Source organism: Aulonocara sp. 'chitande type north' Nkhata Bay, linkage group LG5 (assembly GCF_057382095.1).
Source record: "Aulonocara sp. 'chitande type north' Nkhata Bay isolate Kocher_YH1m ecotype deep benthic linkage group LG5, A_spYH_male_GT1.1, whole genome shotgun sequence".
Lineage (NCBI taxonomy): Eukaryota > Metazoa > Chordata > Actinopteri > Cichliformes > Cichlidae > Aulonocara > Aulonocara sp. 'chitande type north' Nkhata Bay.
In genome coordinates this window covers 8421444-8437005 of record NC_141348.1, presented here as the reverse complement: position 1 = coordinate 8437005, position 15562 = coordinate 8421444, and the positions used below count along the sequence as shown (strand labels likewise).

At 39.9% G+C, this 15562-nt stretch overlaps 1 protein-coding gene across 4 annotated transcripts in view; it reads left to right on the top strand.

Annotated features, from left to right (window-relative positions):
* The window catches only part of lhfpl4a (LHFPL tetraspan subfamily member 4a), a 30683-nt gene extending 17372 nt beyond the window's left edge, over positions 1-13311 (top strand). The window contains exons 3-5 of one of the 4 annotated variants that reach the window (XM_086291169.1): positions 2170-2186; positions 3616-3648; positions 8556-13311. In XM_086291169.1, coding sequence (XP_086147295.1) covers positions 2170-2186; positions 3616-3648; positions 8556-8609 — 104 coding nt within the window. In that variant the 3' untranslated portion in view covers positions 8610-13311. Of the gene's footprint in view, positions 1-2169; positions 2187-3615 lie in introns of all 4 variants that reach the window. The other 3 variants (XM_086291170.1, XM_086291167.1, XM_086291171.1) reach the window with 3 other exon arrangements.
* The last annotated feature ends 2251 nt before the right edge of the window (positions 13312-15562 follow it).

The following is a 15562-nucleotide window of genomic DNA, read 5'->3' as shown; positions in this document are numbered from 1 at the left end:
TAAGATTTTCTGGAGAAAACCTTATTGCCAAAAGTTTTCACTTACCAATCCAAATGAAGAATGGGTCATTCTCAGGAGCTCAGTGCGCAGAGGTCACCAACTTTTTGCAGAGTCCATAGCGACACATCTCCAAACTTCATGTGCCCTTCAGATTAGTGAGGAGCGCTTAGAGAGCTTCATGGAATAACTTTCCGTGGCTGAGCAGCTGCATCCAAGCTTTACATTACCAAGCACGATGCAAAGTGTCAGATGCTGTGGTGTAAAGCACACTTGACTCTACAGCAGTGGAGTTGTGCCCTCTGAAGTGTCTGGCAATCCAAATGAAAATCTGGATTTGGTGGTAGCCAGGAGAACAGTACTTGTCTGACTGCACTGTGCCAAGTTTGGTGAAATTTAGAGATTATGTTGTGGGGTTGTTTTTCAGGAGTTGGGCTTGGCCCCTTAGTTTCAGTCAAAGGAACTCTTAATGCTTCAGCATACCAAGACATTTTGGACAATTTCATGCTCCAAATAATCATTTCCAACTTTGGGAACATTTCCAGGATTGACAACATGACTACACACCAGTGCACAGAGCAATGTCCATAAAGACATGGATGAATGAGCTTGGTGTCGAGGAATTTGACCAGCCTGAGTACTGACCTCCACCTAATGGGATTAATTAGAGCAGAGACCTGTGAGCCAGGCCTTCTTGTAAAACATCAGCCTCTGATCTTCCAAATGTGATTTTGGAAGAACAGTAAAAGAAAATCCCATAAACACTCTAGAAACCTTTTAGAAAGCTTTCCCAGAAGACTTCCATCCATCCAACCATCTTCTTCCGCTTATCCGGGGCCGGGTCGCGGAGGCAGCAGCCCAAGCAGAAAAGCCCAGACCTCCCTCTCCCCAGCCACCTCCTCCAGCTTGTCTGGGGGAACAGCAAGGTGTTTTCAGGCCAGCTGAGAGATATAATCTTTCCAGCAAGTCCTGGGTCTGCCCCGGGGCCTCCTCCCAGTGGGACATGCCCAGAACACCTCACCCAGGAGGCATCCTTGTCAGATGCCCGAATCACCTCAACTGGCTCCTTTCGATGTGGAGCAGCAGCGGCTCTACTCTGAGCCCCTCCTGGATGGCTGAACTTCTCACCTTATTTCTAAGGGAGAGGCCATCCCAGAAGAGCTGAAGATGTTATATCTGCAAATGGTGGGCCAAGGAATGGGATGTCACTCAAGTTCATATGCATGTGAAGGCAAGCAAGCCAATTCTTTTGGAAACATAGTGTACATTAGAGGCAGTAAACGCATTAGAGGCTTATCTTGGGAAATCTTCAACAGAGTGCTAGTGACCAGCTATCAGCACTAAAGCAATACCTGAATGAGCAATTGCTTCCTGTATAATATTTCACTCTCTGTAATCGTGTGATTCTCATTTAAGCCTTGAAAATAAACTGTGCACAAGAACTGGGATAAGCTTCTGTCTGAAAGTTGGTTCTGCTTTTGCTTTTCATCAGCAGAGTACATTCAGACAACCACTTACACTGACCCACACCTGTGGAAATTTAGAGTCTCCACTGAACCTAACTTGCATCTCTTTGGAGGCCTTCATGGTAGAAACCATACAGGCACAAGGAGAACATACCTAACCTCACAATATAAAGCACCTTGTGGTAATTTCCATTGTGTTTTGGTGCTAAATCAATGTGTGCAAATACATTTTGAGTTGAACTGAATTGAGTATTACAGTAGGAGTGTTGACAAGTCCTTCAGCAAACAGATTATCAGACTGGAGTACATTAACTGCATTGGCACTCACAGACAGTGATGGCACTTCTGATATAGTGACTTAACTATGTGACCAGAACTCCCTTTATGTATGTATGAAGTATTTGGCTGTTGCAAGATTTTTAGAAACATAGTAATTGATCCCTTCTTATGAACCGCAAACAGTCAAGTATTATTTGAAAAGTGAATTCTGTATAAGCTCTGGCAGGCAGCGAGCTTTAAAAATCAGTCAGTGCACAAACTGAAACATTACGTCACATTTGGATATCTCATAACATAATTATTTAATACTAAATAAAGTTAGAATACTGTTAAAAGCTGTCAGGTCACAGCCACTACCAGGCATGTTTTCATTCAACAACCTTCAATCAGTCAAAGTGTGACCTTTGTCCTTGTTTCTTTTCCACAGACTTCATTGTGTCAAGGGTAAGTGCACATGTACGAGTACATCATGTCTTCAGTCTGTGGTTTCATGGTTGATTTACTGTATTTATCACATCATGAATATAACAGACACTAAACTCTTCAGATTTAGTCTGAATAATATCCTGTTATTATTTAGAATAGAAATACATGCTGCTCGGTATCCCATTTCAGTATTTTTTTTATTGTATTGCCAGTAAAGCAATACAATAAGATTTTCAATTAGCTGAAAAGTGCAAGCAGTTGCTGATGAGCCACTACTTTTGCTACTTTTGTTACCCTTTTTGAAAACTGACGGTATCCATTTAAAATTATATCTGCAACATGATTCAGAGAGTCTCAATACTTACTATCCTGTGCATATCCATGCATTTTTCTTAATCGCTAATTTAGTCACGATCAATTTGTCAAGTAATAGTGTCTGTTTTAAATTGCCAGTTATGTCAATTTAAAATGGCACAGTAAACAATTTATTTTCAGTCTGAGCTTCAGCTGACCTGCTGTCAGGTCAGATATTTAGCATTTGTCCTCACGAGAGCGATGGTGTTCCTTCACTTTAGAGACTCTTGTATACTCGTGTATCGACTTGAGTGAATGCAGGCTAAAATAAAAAGCACAGAGCTAGAAATGCGAAAGAATTTAGTGGGTGGTCACATGTAGAGCAAAACATCCCCGGGCACGTTTTCCCAAAGGAGCGGGACCCACTGCAAGTGGATGTGTCAAGACGTCAAGTCGGGAAAGGCCTTTCACTGAAGACTGTGCGTGATGCAGGATGTCAAGCTTCTGTGTATATTCGTCAATGTGTGTGGTCTACTTAAAAATCTCTGCACACATAAATGGGTGACAGGTGTGTCACAGGAAAGGTTCTGTGATTACAATCACTGGAGGTAGTACTGTGAATATCAACGGTGCTTCTTTGAAGTCTTTTTTTTTAAATTTAAGCTATGAAATATGCTCTAATTTCCGGTATTAGTAAAAGATATACTGAAATGTCCTTTATGAAATAAAAGCAAATGATGCACAATTTAACGAGGTGCATCCACCATCTGACCACTCAGAGATGCAGTTCATTATGAAAATTACTGTTGCATTTTCCATCTTATGCCTCGGTTTTGCTCATTGGCGTCGGCCTATGAAACACTTATATCCTTGAGTTTTTCTTCACTTCTTTCTTTGAGATCATGACTTTTTTGTTTTTTAATAAAAGAAGTAGGATTTAAGTTCAAGGATTCAGCTGTATCCAATGGTGTTCATGCGATGTCAGGTTGATTTAATTTAAGCACCAATGTCATTGATGGGATAGCAATCTATCACTACTAGCGCTAAACAAACCAGCAGACCATCATGAATGTGAAATGTTCAAAATGCGTGCACAGTGAGATCCTTTAGTTACCATAGTGTTACATTAAAACTGCTTCCTTCCTTCCTTTAGCTCCATCTTGGTCCACCTCTGCGAATGGATGGTGTAAGACCCTGCAGTTTTGTCGAGTTAATCTCCAGCATGTTCTCCTTGCATGTGCTTTGATCAGTTATGGCTGAGAACTTGATGGCTTTCCTGTCTTGTGAGAAACTTTGCACTTAACTTTTACTTATCCTTATTTTCTAATTCTGTTTAATTAGCTTCCTTGTCAAAGAAAATGCTCAATACAATTTACAAAGTGAAAGTAATTTTTAGAGCAAATTGAATGTTAAAGGAAAGTGTTCAAAGTTTTTGGAAATATGGTCATCTTCCTGCGTCCACCTGCATCTGGACGTCAAACAGGATCTTACCGCAGTCTTTCTCAGCCATCACAGGGGGCAATATATATATAGTCTATGTTTCTCATTGGTCAGCACTGGCCCACGCCAGCTATGTTTCTCATTGGTCAAGGCTGGGACCGTCCTTAGTTTTTTGGCTTACTGCTTCAAGGAGGGCTGTGGGTTGCACTTTACATACCTTAAGTATTCAGTGTATAACTGAATAATTAAAACCAAAGGCACTGATCCATTCTCTTATGCTCTTCCAGTTCAGGGTCGTGCTGGTTTGCAGCTACTGTAGGGAGAAGGGCGGGTACACCCGGGTCAGGTCGCCAATTTGTCACAGGGCCATGTTGTTGTTAATAATTATTTTTTTAAATTATTATTATTATGATCATCATGATGATCAATTATTCATTATGATTTTATCATAAAATTAGGACGATTTTCATATCCCTCATAAATTGCTTTTTGACAAAAGGGTTTATTCCCTCTCTCTGGTGGATTTGACTCTATATGAAGAAACAGAGGTGACTACTCTGGGAATGTGTTACCTTCCCACAGGGGAACACAGCCAGTTTTTCAGGGCCTCTGGTATAGCCATCATATCCAGGTAGTAGATGACGGATACTAATTACAAGGACACTAGTTCAAAATTTACAATTTTAAAAGCTAATAAAAAGCAAAGTTATTGGCCGATAATAATCGATGGTTTTGAGATTGAATTTCAGAAAACGTAGTCCTTTTGCTCTTTACATGTTCTATGCTTAATGATGAACAAATCTTGTGCCTTGTCTACAGATTCCTCATGTTATGTATCTGTTCTTTACAGAACAAGTAAGATACCCTGTAGTCTGGAAAAAATAACATTAAAACATGTGAGAGTTGATTTTCAATGTCAGATGATTTGATCTTGTTTAAAAAATGGCAAACATGAGACGCATGAATGCTTGGATGAGTGGAAGACCATGAGAGGGAAAGAAAGCCTTTCTCAGTTCTGTTTAACAGAAAGAACTTAAGATATCCCAAAATTAGGAAAAGTCCATTGTTAAAGAAGTTAAAAATTATGTTAAATGTAACACATAGCTTAAATAAGTAGAAATATATGTACCTTAATATGACCACATAAGTATCTTATCAAATGTCCAACAACCATTGACCACAACGTGACCCTGGAGAGACAGCTTCTCCAAAGACAAGAGAAGTCAGCAAAAAACTGCAATAACTTCAAGATAATGTTCATCAATTTCAAATTGTGAAAACATTTAATATCTCACCATATATAGTGCATAATGTCAAGAGATTCAGCCAGTCTGGAGAAATCTCTGCAGCACTGCATTAAAACAGAATCAGGCAGGAATAGGTTTCCTCACTAGTCCAGCAGCTGGTCTCCTTTGTTACCTCCATGGATATTTACAGACTGTTAAGAGCGGATTCCAGCTGATTGCATTTTTTTTTAAGTTTATTTGCACAAAATCATTTAAAAAATAATGCAAAGGTGACTGAGAGGAAGCTTGAATTCACGGTTAATAGGATCAACAATGGGAGTTCTGCAAAGGGACAAGAGTGAATCCAGAGTGAAACGAGAGGGCTCAATAGGTACTGAACTATGTCCAAGAGTGAGTGGACTACAGTCTTACGTGGCAGTGAGCATAAACATGAGGGGTATCTTAGGAGGCAGGTCAATTCCAAGAGGGAAGTGACCAGTGGCAGAGGGCTTGCAGGCAAGTGAGTATTCCAGGTGACAATTCCAGCGATTATCACTACAGGAGTGAAGACAGTACAGTCTACAATACTCTGCCCAGAGGTGGAGCCACCATTCCAACTGAAGCTTAGATTCACTGAGAAAAACAAAGAAAACAAAAGAGAACCCAGCCGTGACAGTATTGCTGCCATCTTATTCAAAATGAGCTATTTTTCATGAAATATTAGGTCTCAGTTTAATCACTTGATATGTTTTCTATGCTCTACTGTGAATCATTTGTGGGTTTGTGCGAAGTGATTTAAATCTTACACATCTCAGATTTCTTGGAGTGAGGGTTTTATTTACTAGTTAGGCTGCATTATTCATAATGGTCAACAGGGGCGCTTTTGTGTGTAAATACATTATGTTGTGCTGTCCTTTCTTTTGGAGCACTGACGTTATTGCAATGTAAATCTGAACCTATGCTTTAAAAGACTGGTGGTCCGCAGTTAAAATGGCAAAGCAGCTGTATGTTGGTGTTTGCAGTGTAATGTTCTTTTAGCTCTCCTCCTTATCACTCCAAGTTCTTTGACAGCTTTAACCATATTAGACTTACCGTTGTGATGAGGCCCACCACGTCAAATATCTGATGCAGTAGGAATTTAATTCAATTCAGTTGAATTTTATTTATTATAGCACCAAATCACAGCAACAGTCGCCTCAAGGTGCTTTATATTGTAAGGTAGGCCCTACAATAATACATACACTGAAAAACCCAACAATCATATGAGCCCCTATGAGCAAGCACTTTGGCGACAGTGGGAAAGAAAAACTCCCTTTTAACAGGAAGAAACCTCCAGCAGAACCAGGCTCAGAGAATTTAGTGTTTACAAACATACATAAATGTCAAGAAACATAATGTGCAAGAAAAATCCCCTCACACTGTAACTGGGTCCAGTACGTATGTATTTCTTGGAGGCGCGGCACCTAACAGATAATACAATATTCAATAACCTCCACATCTCACCCAACATCCAACCAACTTTGGGTAAAAAATCATTTTCATTTGACGGTTTTGTTTGAAGAATGAGTCATCTGGTAAGTGCTGGAGCTATTAATATCCTTCTCCACAGGCAGCCTTCATCAGCAACATTCAAACTCAACCCCCATCCCTCCCCATCCAGCCTGTTTGTGACAAACAGGAGGTTCATCCAGGGGCAGCTGTGACTGGCTAAATAATGGATGCCTCAAATCAGACTGCTGCTTGCTTAACTGAGTTTAATTAAACTTGATCTGACCTTGGTATTCACAGGCCAGTAAGTTGCTCCCATTTGTATTTGTGACATTTACAATAGTTTTCGGTTCTTTTAATCCATCAAAAGAAACATTTTTTTCATTGAGTTATCAATAAACATTAATAAAACAATAAAGACCTAAGATCTCATGGCAGAACTATGAAGGTTTATGCATTTCAAATAGACATAGCAGCTCTAAAGGATAAAATTACATTGAAAGTGTATCAGAATGAGGCTGCAAAATCTGTAAGAAAAACGTTAAAGACTGTCACATTACAATGTTTCTGTTTGTTTTTGGCCTTTTATTCACCACCTGCTGATTCATATGTCAAAGTCCTTGTGACAGTTCCCCTACTTTGACTTGCAGTCATGTGACATAAACAAAGGAAGCTCCAACAGTCATTTGAATTTTAACATCACTCATTTAAAGGTTACAACACCAAACAGAATAGGAGAGGAAAGAAGAGTGAGTTATGGCTGAATGTGTGTGGAGTCAGCAGGAAAATAATGAACGTGCAAAACTGATCTACAGGAGAATAGAATTGAAAATACTAGAAAATGTCTGAATGCCAAATACCAGGCAGTAGTCACAGCCTCTAACATCCGTCTGGTTTCATATGGATCCATTTGGGTCTTGTATACAAAATAATTATTTTTCCACTTTTAAAGGGAAAATATTCAACTGCCAACAGATTTCGACACTAACAGCTATTTTTGATATGATATTATCAATTTAAATAACTTTATTAAACTACACGGTTTGGTTCACAGAAAGATCGCAGGCTGGTTTGAACTACAAGGCGTGACACTTCTCTGTGGTACATCCCACTCCAAAACATTCATGCTGAAGACTGTCTGAAGTCCGGGACAAATAAACAAACAAAAAAGAACAAAAGAATACAAATCTTGGACTCTCTTGATAATTTAATCCATCATAACAGCTCGATAGTGGTTATGGTCTTCATGAATGTCGCTGTCGATTAATAATAATGCCTGCTGTGTGGTTGTGCTGAGTGAAATTTGTGTATTTTATTAGTCTGAGCAGTTATATGTGTTTTACACCGGAAGCTTTAGAATACAGTCATCATCTAAATGTGCCAACTATATACCAAAAATAACCCCACTAACTTTGAGGCTTCAAAACGCAGAGTCCAGAAGTCTGGATCCAGGAATATTTGGATTCTTTAGCATTGTGAGACAGGACAGGTTGGGCATTTCACATCATATCTTCTCAGATACATATCCGATTTTATTCAGAAAATATAGGAGGCATTGTCTTGGTGTTCTTCACAAAATAACAAACACATGAAATTCACTGAAGGTGAGGAAGGAATTTTCTGTTTCAACAGATGTGTGCAGTCTGTGAATTGTGCATGATTTTACGGAGACATTTCCACTCTAAACTGTTGCATATGAGATAGAAATGTGTGCAAATGATGCCTAATTTTGTGCTTGACATATAACCCCAGTGTTCAAGCACAGTCTATCCCTGCCAGTACAAAATAGTATATAGCATGCAGGACAAGAATGAGTCCTGGCACACACCTGCTTTGCCACCCTCTCCTGTCTCTCATGGCATGTTTCAGTTTCCATTTCTCAGCTCAGATGCTGCTGTCCTGACACTGCCTCTGTTCTTTCTCTCTCTTTCTTAACCAGATTGAAATACAAGAAACTAAGGATCCAAGATTTTGTGTTCAGCGGTTCCATTGAGAACCAAAGATCTCTTCCTCCTCTTCCAGCTTTGTGCCTCGTTCCCCGATACTTCACCTCCTCCATCCATCTCCTGTCCTAAGCTCTGCAGGTGAAACCCTTTTGGTTTGGGTTTTGGAGGTCAAAGTTTGTTAAGCAGGACTGACACGAACTAATCTAACAAAGTCAAACTGTTTGAGAAGAAACAAAACCTGAGAGAAAGTGGGATGATCAGCTTTACCAAACTCTGGGATAAAATCATTCGCAAACACACACTCGTATTGTTCCAAGGAGTTATTACATCAAAGCTCACAGAGTTAACGAAATGTGATTATTGAATGAAGAAAAAAACCACTTTACAGCTTTAAAAGTCAAAAGAAGAAGTGCGCATGTAAAAGCACACAGGTGCTACTTATGACATAACAAAAAAGAAATGAAACAACTTTTGTACAATTTAGACGAGGTGTCATTTTGAAGTCTTTTTTAGGTTCATTTTCAACTTCTCTTTGTACACGACACTGTCTGAGCCCGGGAACGTCAAAATAAACATGTTTCTATGGAAATAGGTAAATACATACTTTTAAGCATTTTGTTGCCCATACGTGAAACAACATATTCATCAGCTGTTAGCAGTATAATGTGTTTGTCCTTTACTCTGTGTGTAATAATACCAACAGGTGGCCAAAACCAGCTGTTTCATTCGTTCGTATTTCACAACATTACAGTTTTTGGTTTGTTCATCAAAGGGGCGATATCTGTTCTGCTTCCTCAGCTGGGTTCTGTTTGTATGTCCAAAAACAGCCCTGCATGCTGCATCTATCTCAGGCCTGAAAGACGATGCTGGGGCTCAGACTCCTCAGTCTGCTGCACTGTCCAGCAGTTGAAGAGTATTGAGAGGACAAGAAAAAGAATTGCATACTATGTAGCTAATCTTATATGGACACAGACAATTGGCTGACATGATGATTATACAAGGCATTTTCATTTTGGAAGGCACAACTGAATGAGAAGGTGGAAAGAAAGACTATCGTGATCATTATTTACTTAGATGTTTTTAAAGTTTTAAACTTGCTTTTTCCAAGTTGCTGCCTGAAAAGCTGACAGATTTAATCCAACAGCTCTGTAAAGTCAGTGAATAATAAAATAGAATCTAGATTCTGATGGACGCACTAATACCCTAGTGCTGATGTTGCATGAATACAGAGAAAGTCAACACAGGTTCAGATCAGGACGATCTAATAAAAACCACAAAAAAACCTCATGGATAATTTTCTGAAAGAAAACAACTTTGGAACATTTAGGATTCTGTTGGGGTTTAAAGTGGCCTAAAAACCCTTGTGGAAAATCTCTTTTGGTGATTACCAATAATGCAAAAGTCTGTAAGATGCTTTAGTTAGCGCGCCCATTTATAGTCAGGGGCTAGTTTGATCATTTATCATGAATTAAATGCTGTAAAAGGCATTTAAACTAATTACTCAGCCTATCCGGGAAAGTTTCTTTGTTTGTTTTTAATATTTTGACGTAAATTTCAGTTGTAAAGTTGATGTTCAACAAAGTCAGTTAAGAAGCTAGAGCATCTCTTTTATTCAGTGGAAAAAGGGTTGTGGGCTAGCCATAGCTAACCAGCTAAAGTCACTGAAGTCTGTTTATCTGTTTTCCTCATGAATTTTACATTTTACAGTATATTTTCTTTAAACTTTAAAATGGGATGTCAGAAGACAGGCTTTGATCTTACCTCAATTTTGACCACATATCAAAGCTATTTAGTAACCATGTTTTGGATTTGTATATCAGTGTAGCTTGTAGGAGGCAAATGATGCTAGTGCTGTCAGTTTGGGCATCTTTAAAAAATACTAGGACATCATCAAGAGCATTAAATTTATAATCTATATTCAAAACGCTGGTATAGTGGCAGACACACAGAGGTAGGGATGGGTATCGTTTAGGTTTTATCCGATACCGGTGCCGGTGCTCAAACGGTGCTCAAACCGGTGCTTAAAGAATGGAGAACACAAAATTGGTCCAAAAACTTCTCATGTTCAGCTGTTTTTTGTAAAAAGATAACAATGTTAGCCTTTTCTGCAGCTATGGGGCATATATGGTATCACTCTTGGCTGGAAGCAGTGCTTAAACAATGGGAAAAAAACACAAACTTTGTCCTAAACCTCTCATGTTTAACTGTTTTCCACTTTTTCTTTGGTCATTTTAGCCTTTTTAGCCAGGGTGAAGGGAGCATCTGCCATCAAACAAGAAGACAGCCGCATGTAGCTATGATGATGTTTGCTAGTTCACCTTACATGCATTAATGTAATAACGTGGTTAGCCTACTCAACGTAAATTACACACGAACAACATTAAGCTACTCACGCAGAAAAGAGCGGCTGCTGCTGCCATCATCATCCGTCATCATTTCATAGTGGACGAGTATATATTGTTTTTTTTGTTTTTTGGTTGTTTGTTTTATTATGTCTGAAATAAATAAAGATACAATACAATACAAAAATACAATTTCTGCTACACTGGCAGGGCTAGGGGCCAGGACTCTCCTCTTCGTGTTTTTGGGGGATGTTGCATAACAGCCAACCCACCCGCAGTAGATGTGCTCGGTGTGAGGTCTCGCAGCAAGCTATCAAATACGGCGCATTTCTGGGCTTTTTAAAAAAACGCTATGTGTCGCCAGGTGTTTCATCGGATTCGAGGTGTTACTTCCTTTGACAGCATCACAGTATCAGCTTAAAGCACTTGTTGCTGCTGAGTTTGCATCTTTTGCTGTGAAGTACAGCCAGACTTTTGACCGCTTCGCTTTGGGCATTTTTAATCTGTAGCTCTACCTGGACCCGCCTACTATCCTCGGAAACGTAAAATGATTGGCTAGAAGTGTATCACAGCTCAGGAATAAAAGCACCGAAATAAAGCACCGAAATGTGCGCTGCTTTTCGGTCTGGTTACTACCGTTTATGTCAGAACCGGTGCCATGACACCGGTACCCATCCCTACACAGAGGCATGCAATGAATGAAAGTATGCAGATTTAACCTTTGGAAGAGTTTCCTGAGCATTTTAGTGGTATGATATTGCACTCACAGTCATCTCAAGTGATAGATGTCCTTTCATTTTCTGTCAGCCTCAGGAGTCTTTTTCCTTTTTCCTGCTGAGGTGTATTAAAACACTCATCCATCGAACCGTTCTCTTCTGTTTATCCAGTTCAATCATCACATAATATCTGCAGTAATATTAGTTTGACTTTTGATCCTCATTGGTTGAATACCTGCGTGACTGGAGCAGTTAAGAACATGTGAGCACCAAAGGATCTTTAGTTTTTGTGAGATTTTCTCAGGGTTAAAGTTTCCAGTACAGATTTCTCAACTAGTTTTTGCACAAGCAAGTATATGTTTACAACACATGTATTGATAGTTGTTTTGGCTGATCCCTTTAGGGGTCACCACAGCAGATCATCTGCATCCACCTCTCCCTGTCTCTGGTATCCTCTTCTGTCACACCAACCCCCTGCACTACATCCACAAACCTCCTCTGCATACATCCTAAACCATCTCAACCTTTTCTCTCCAAACCGCTCACTCAGAGATATCTTTCTGATGTACTCATTTCTCTTTCTTGTCCTTTCTGGTCAATCTGAATTTAAATCTTAACATCTAAAATTCTGCGACCTCCTCCACCTCAGCCTCTTATTGTGGTGGAGTAAGGTCTCACTGGCGCCTTGTAAGCCTTCTCTTCCACTCTTGCTGCTACCCTTCTATCGCATATCACCCCTGACACTCATTTCCACCAAGACTACCCTGCCTCACCTCTCTTTTGCCGTGTCCGTTGCTTTGTATGGTTGACCCCAGGTATTTAAACTCATCTCTACTCCTTACATGTTACCATTTCCACCAGTTTCCCGGTAATTCACACACCATCACAGCTATGTCATCTGGACCAGCTGTCTTTCCACTCTTCATCATCTTCATAGCTGCCTTCACTTATTCCTTACTAATCCTCTGCACTTCCTGATTCAAAAACTCTCCACCATCTATCCTCCTCTCACTCTCGATTTCTTCATTCATCGGTTCCTTGGAGTATTTCTTCTGTCTTCTGTCTTGTCAGCAGACTCTTCAATCACTAGCACATTTCCATTTCTGTGTTTAATCATCCTAACCCACTGCACATCTTTTCCATCTCAGTCTCTCTCTGCCTGGCCAATTGATAGATTGGCCAAGCAGATAGATTTTCTCTCTTTGCCATAAGCCTAACCTTCCAATACTTCCTCTGTCCAGAGGATGCACCAAACAGCTTGGCAGCTTCCCTCAGCACTACAGCTGTATGTTCCCAGTCAGCTTGTAATTCTTCCCTTCCACCCAGAGCACGTCTCAATTCCTTCCTGAGCCTCTGCCCTCGCTTCCTCTTGATGATTGAAGTGATCCTACAGACTACCATCTTTGCTGCCTAGTTAAATTCTCCTGTGCGACCACCGTGCAGTCTCCTACCTCTTTCAGATTGCGCCTACTACATAAGATGTAGTCCACTTGTGTGCACCGTCCTCCACTTATACACCACCCTATCTTCCTCCAATCAATTCAACAGTTGTACTAATAACAGCAAAAGTAAATTGGTATTTGCTATGATTTTTTTTTCCTTGAATAATTTGTGGCATACTCAGCAATGGCATTTGAGCTGCTCTGAATGAGTCATATGTCAAAGACACATCCATGCAAATAAATATATAAATAAAAAAGATTTGGTCTTCCTTCCTTCCCAAGACTGTTATTTAATTGTACCTAATCAAGATGAAAGTGATTGGTTTATACTTGTTTTCTTTTTCCTCTGCCTTTGTTTGAGTGTTAGTTTGGTTATGGGATGCTCTGATGTCTCTGTGTAGTGAACAGTGTTGGTCAAGTTTCTTGAAAAAAGTCATCAGTAACTAATTACTGATTACTTCCCCAAAAAGTAATCCTGTTACTTTACTGATTACTTATTTTTAAAAGTAATTAGTTACTTATTTACTTTTTAAAAACACGATTTACAACCTGAAGAGGTGATAAAGCGATAGATCTTTCAGCCCAATTCTACTTTTTCTGCATAATCCCTCATACAAAATGCAATCAAATGGAAAAGTCTCTTTTTAAAACTTGTTTTATTAGTTTTAATCTTTAAACTTTATGCATCAAGCAAAAATTTAATTATATGCAACATTCTCTGAGTTGAATAAATGAGTTTAACATTGAAACCTATTTTCTGCACATTCCAGCACATAAAATAAAATATTTTGTGTGTTTACACTCAGTCTTTCAAATAGATGCAAGTAAAACACAGCAGAAAATAAATAAAGTCAAAGACTCAGCGGTCCTGTTGCTCTATTTTCACCTGTAAAGCAGGACTGGGGTAGGCGGAGGTTTACCCTGGTGTTGATCTGCACACAGCTGTTGTCACTAACGGCGCACTCGCTTACGTCACTGTCGTGAGACATTCTGCAAAAAAATCACGGTTTTAGTAACGCAGTAACGCAGCGTTACTACGGGAAAGTAACGGTAATCTAATTTCCGTTTTTGCAATAGTAATCCCTTACTTTATGCATTACTTGAAAAAAGTAATCAGATTACAATAACGCGTTACTGCCCATCTCTAGTAGTGAAACAGGAATGTTTGAGCAGAGTGGAGAGTCCAGCATGGCTGCCAGTGCCATATAACCTTTTTATCACCATTAGTGTCATTTTAAATAAATAAACCAGTAACTAAAAATTTTAATTTCTGTTTTACAGAACGGCAGCACGGTGGCACGGTGGTTAGCACTGTTGCTGCACAGCAAGAAGGTCCTGAGTTCAATTCCACCATCAGGCCGGGGTCTTTCTGTGTGGAGTTTGCATGTTCTCCCCGTGTTTGCGTGGGTTCCCTCCGGGTACTCCGGCTTCCTCCCACCGTCCAAAGACATGCAGCTTGTGGGGATAGGTTAATTGGATAATCCAAATTGTCACTAGGTGTGAATGTGAGTGTGAATGGTTGTTTGTCCCTGTGTGTTGGCCCTGCGACAGACTGGCGACCTGTCCAGGGTGTACCCTGCCTCTCGCCCTATGACAGCTGGGATAGGCTCCAGCGCCCCCCGCGACCCTGAAAAGGATAAGCGGAAGGATGGATGGATGTTTTACAGACACAGGAGCAAAGCTCATGATTCAAATGAAATATAATGGAAATGTCTTTACAGTTAATACTGATCAATTGATGATGAATGACTGTTATATGTAACATTAGTTAAAGTCTTTCATTCTATTTACATACATGTCAATGAGAAGCCTTCATGTAAGGGAACCAGTGATAACATCTAGCCATACTTTTAACAGGCGTTTTCCCAGCTGATCTTAGATAAGATACTAGTGAAGCCTGGATTCCTGAATCTTCTCAAACATGATTAATTAAATGCCCTTTACTGGCACTGTCTGGATGTATCTGACTGTCATGCTCTAGAAAAGGGGAGACTTTTGGTGACACTCTGGGTCCCCTCTAAGAGACTGCGGATGCCTCTCTTCAACTGTCAGTGCCCATGGTGACCAGTACCAGTCTGGAAATTGACACAACACGGACTCCAACACAAAATGAGAGCAAAACAAATTCTGGCTTCAGATCATATCTTGCTAGCAACAACATTAGCCAGCTAGTTGCTATGTTGAATTGTTCAATTTTCAGTTCAGTTCAGTTTTATTTATACAGCACCAAATCACATCAACAATGACCCCAAGGTGCTTTATATTGTAAGGTAGACCTACAATAATACATACAGAGAAAAACTGAACAATCATATGACCCCCTATGAGCAAGCACTTTGGCTCCCTTTTAACAGGAAGACACCTCCAGCAAAACCAGGCTCAGGGAGGGGCGGGGCCATCTGCCACGACCTGTTGGGGAGAGAGAAGGAAGACTGGATGAAAGACATGCTTGGGAATCGTGACCGTGAATTATCAAGGAACAAAGCAAAGAGTTAAGAAT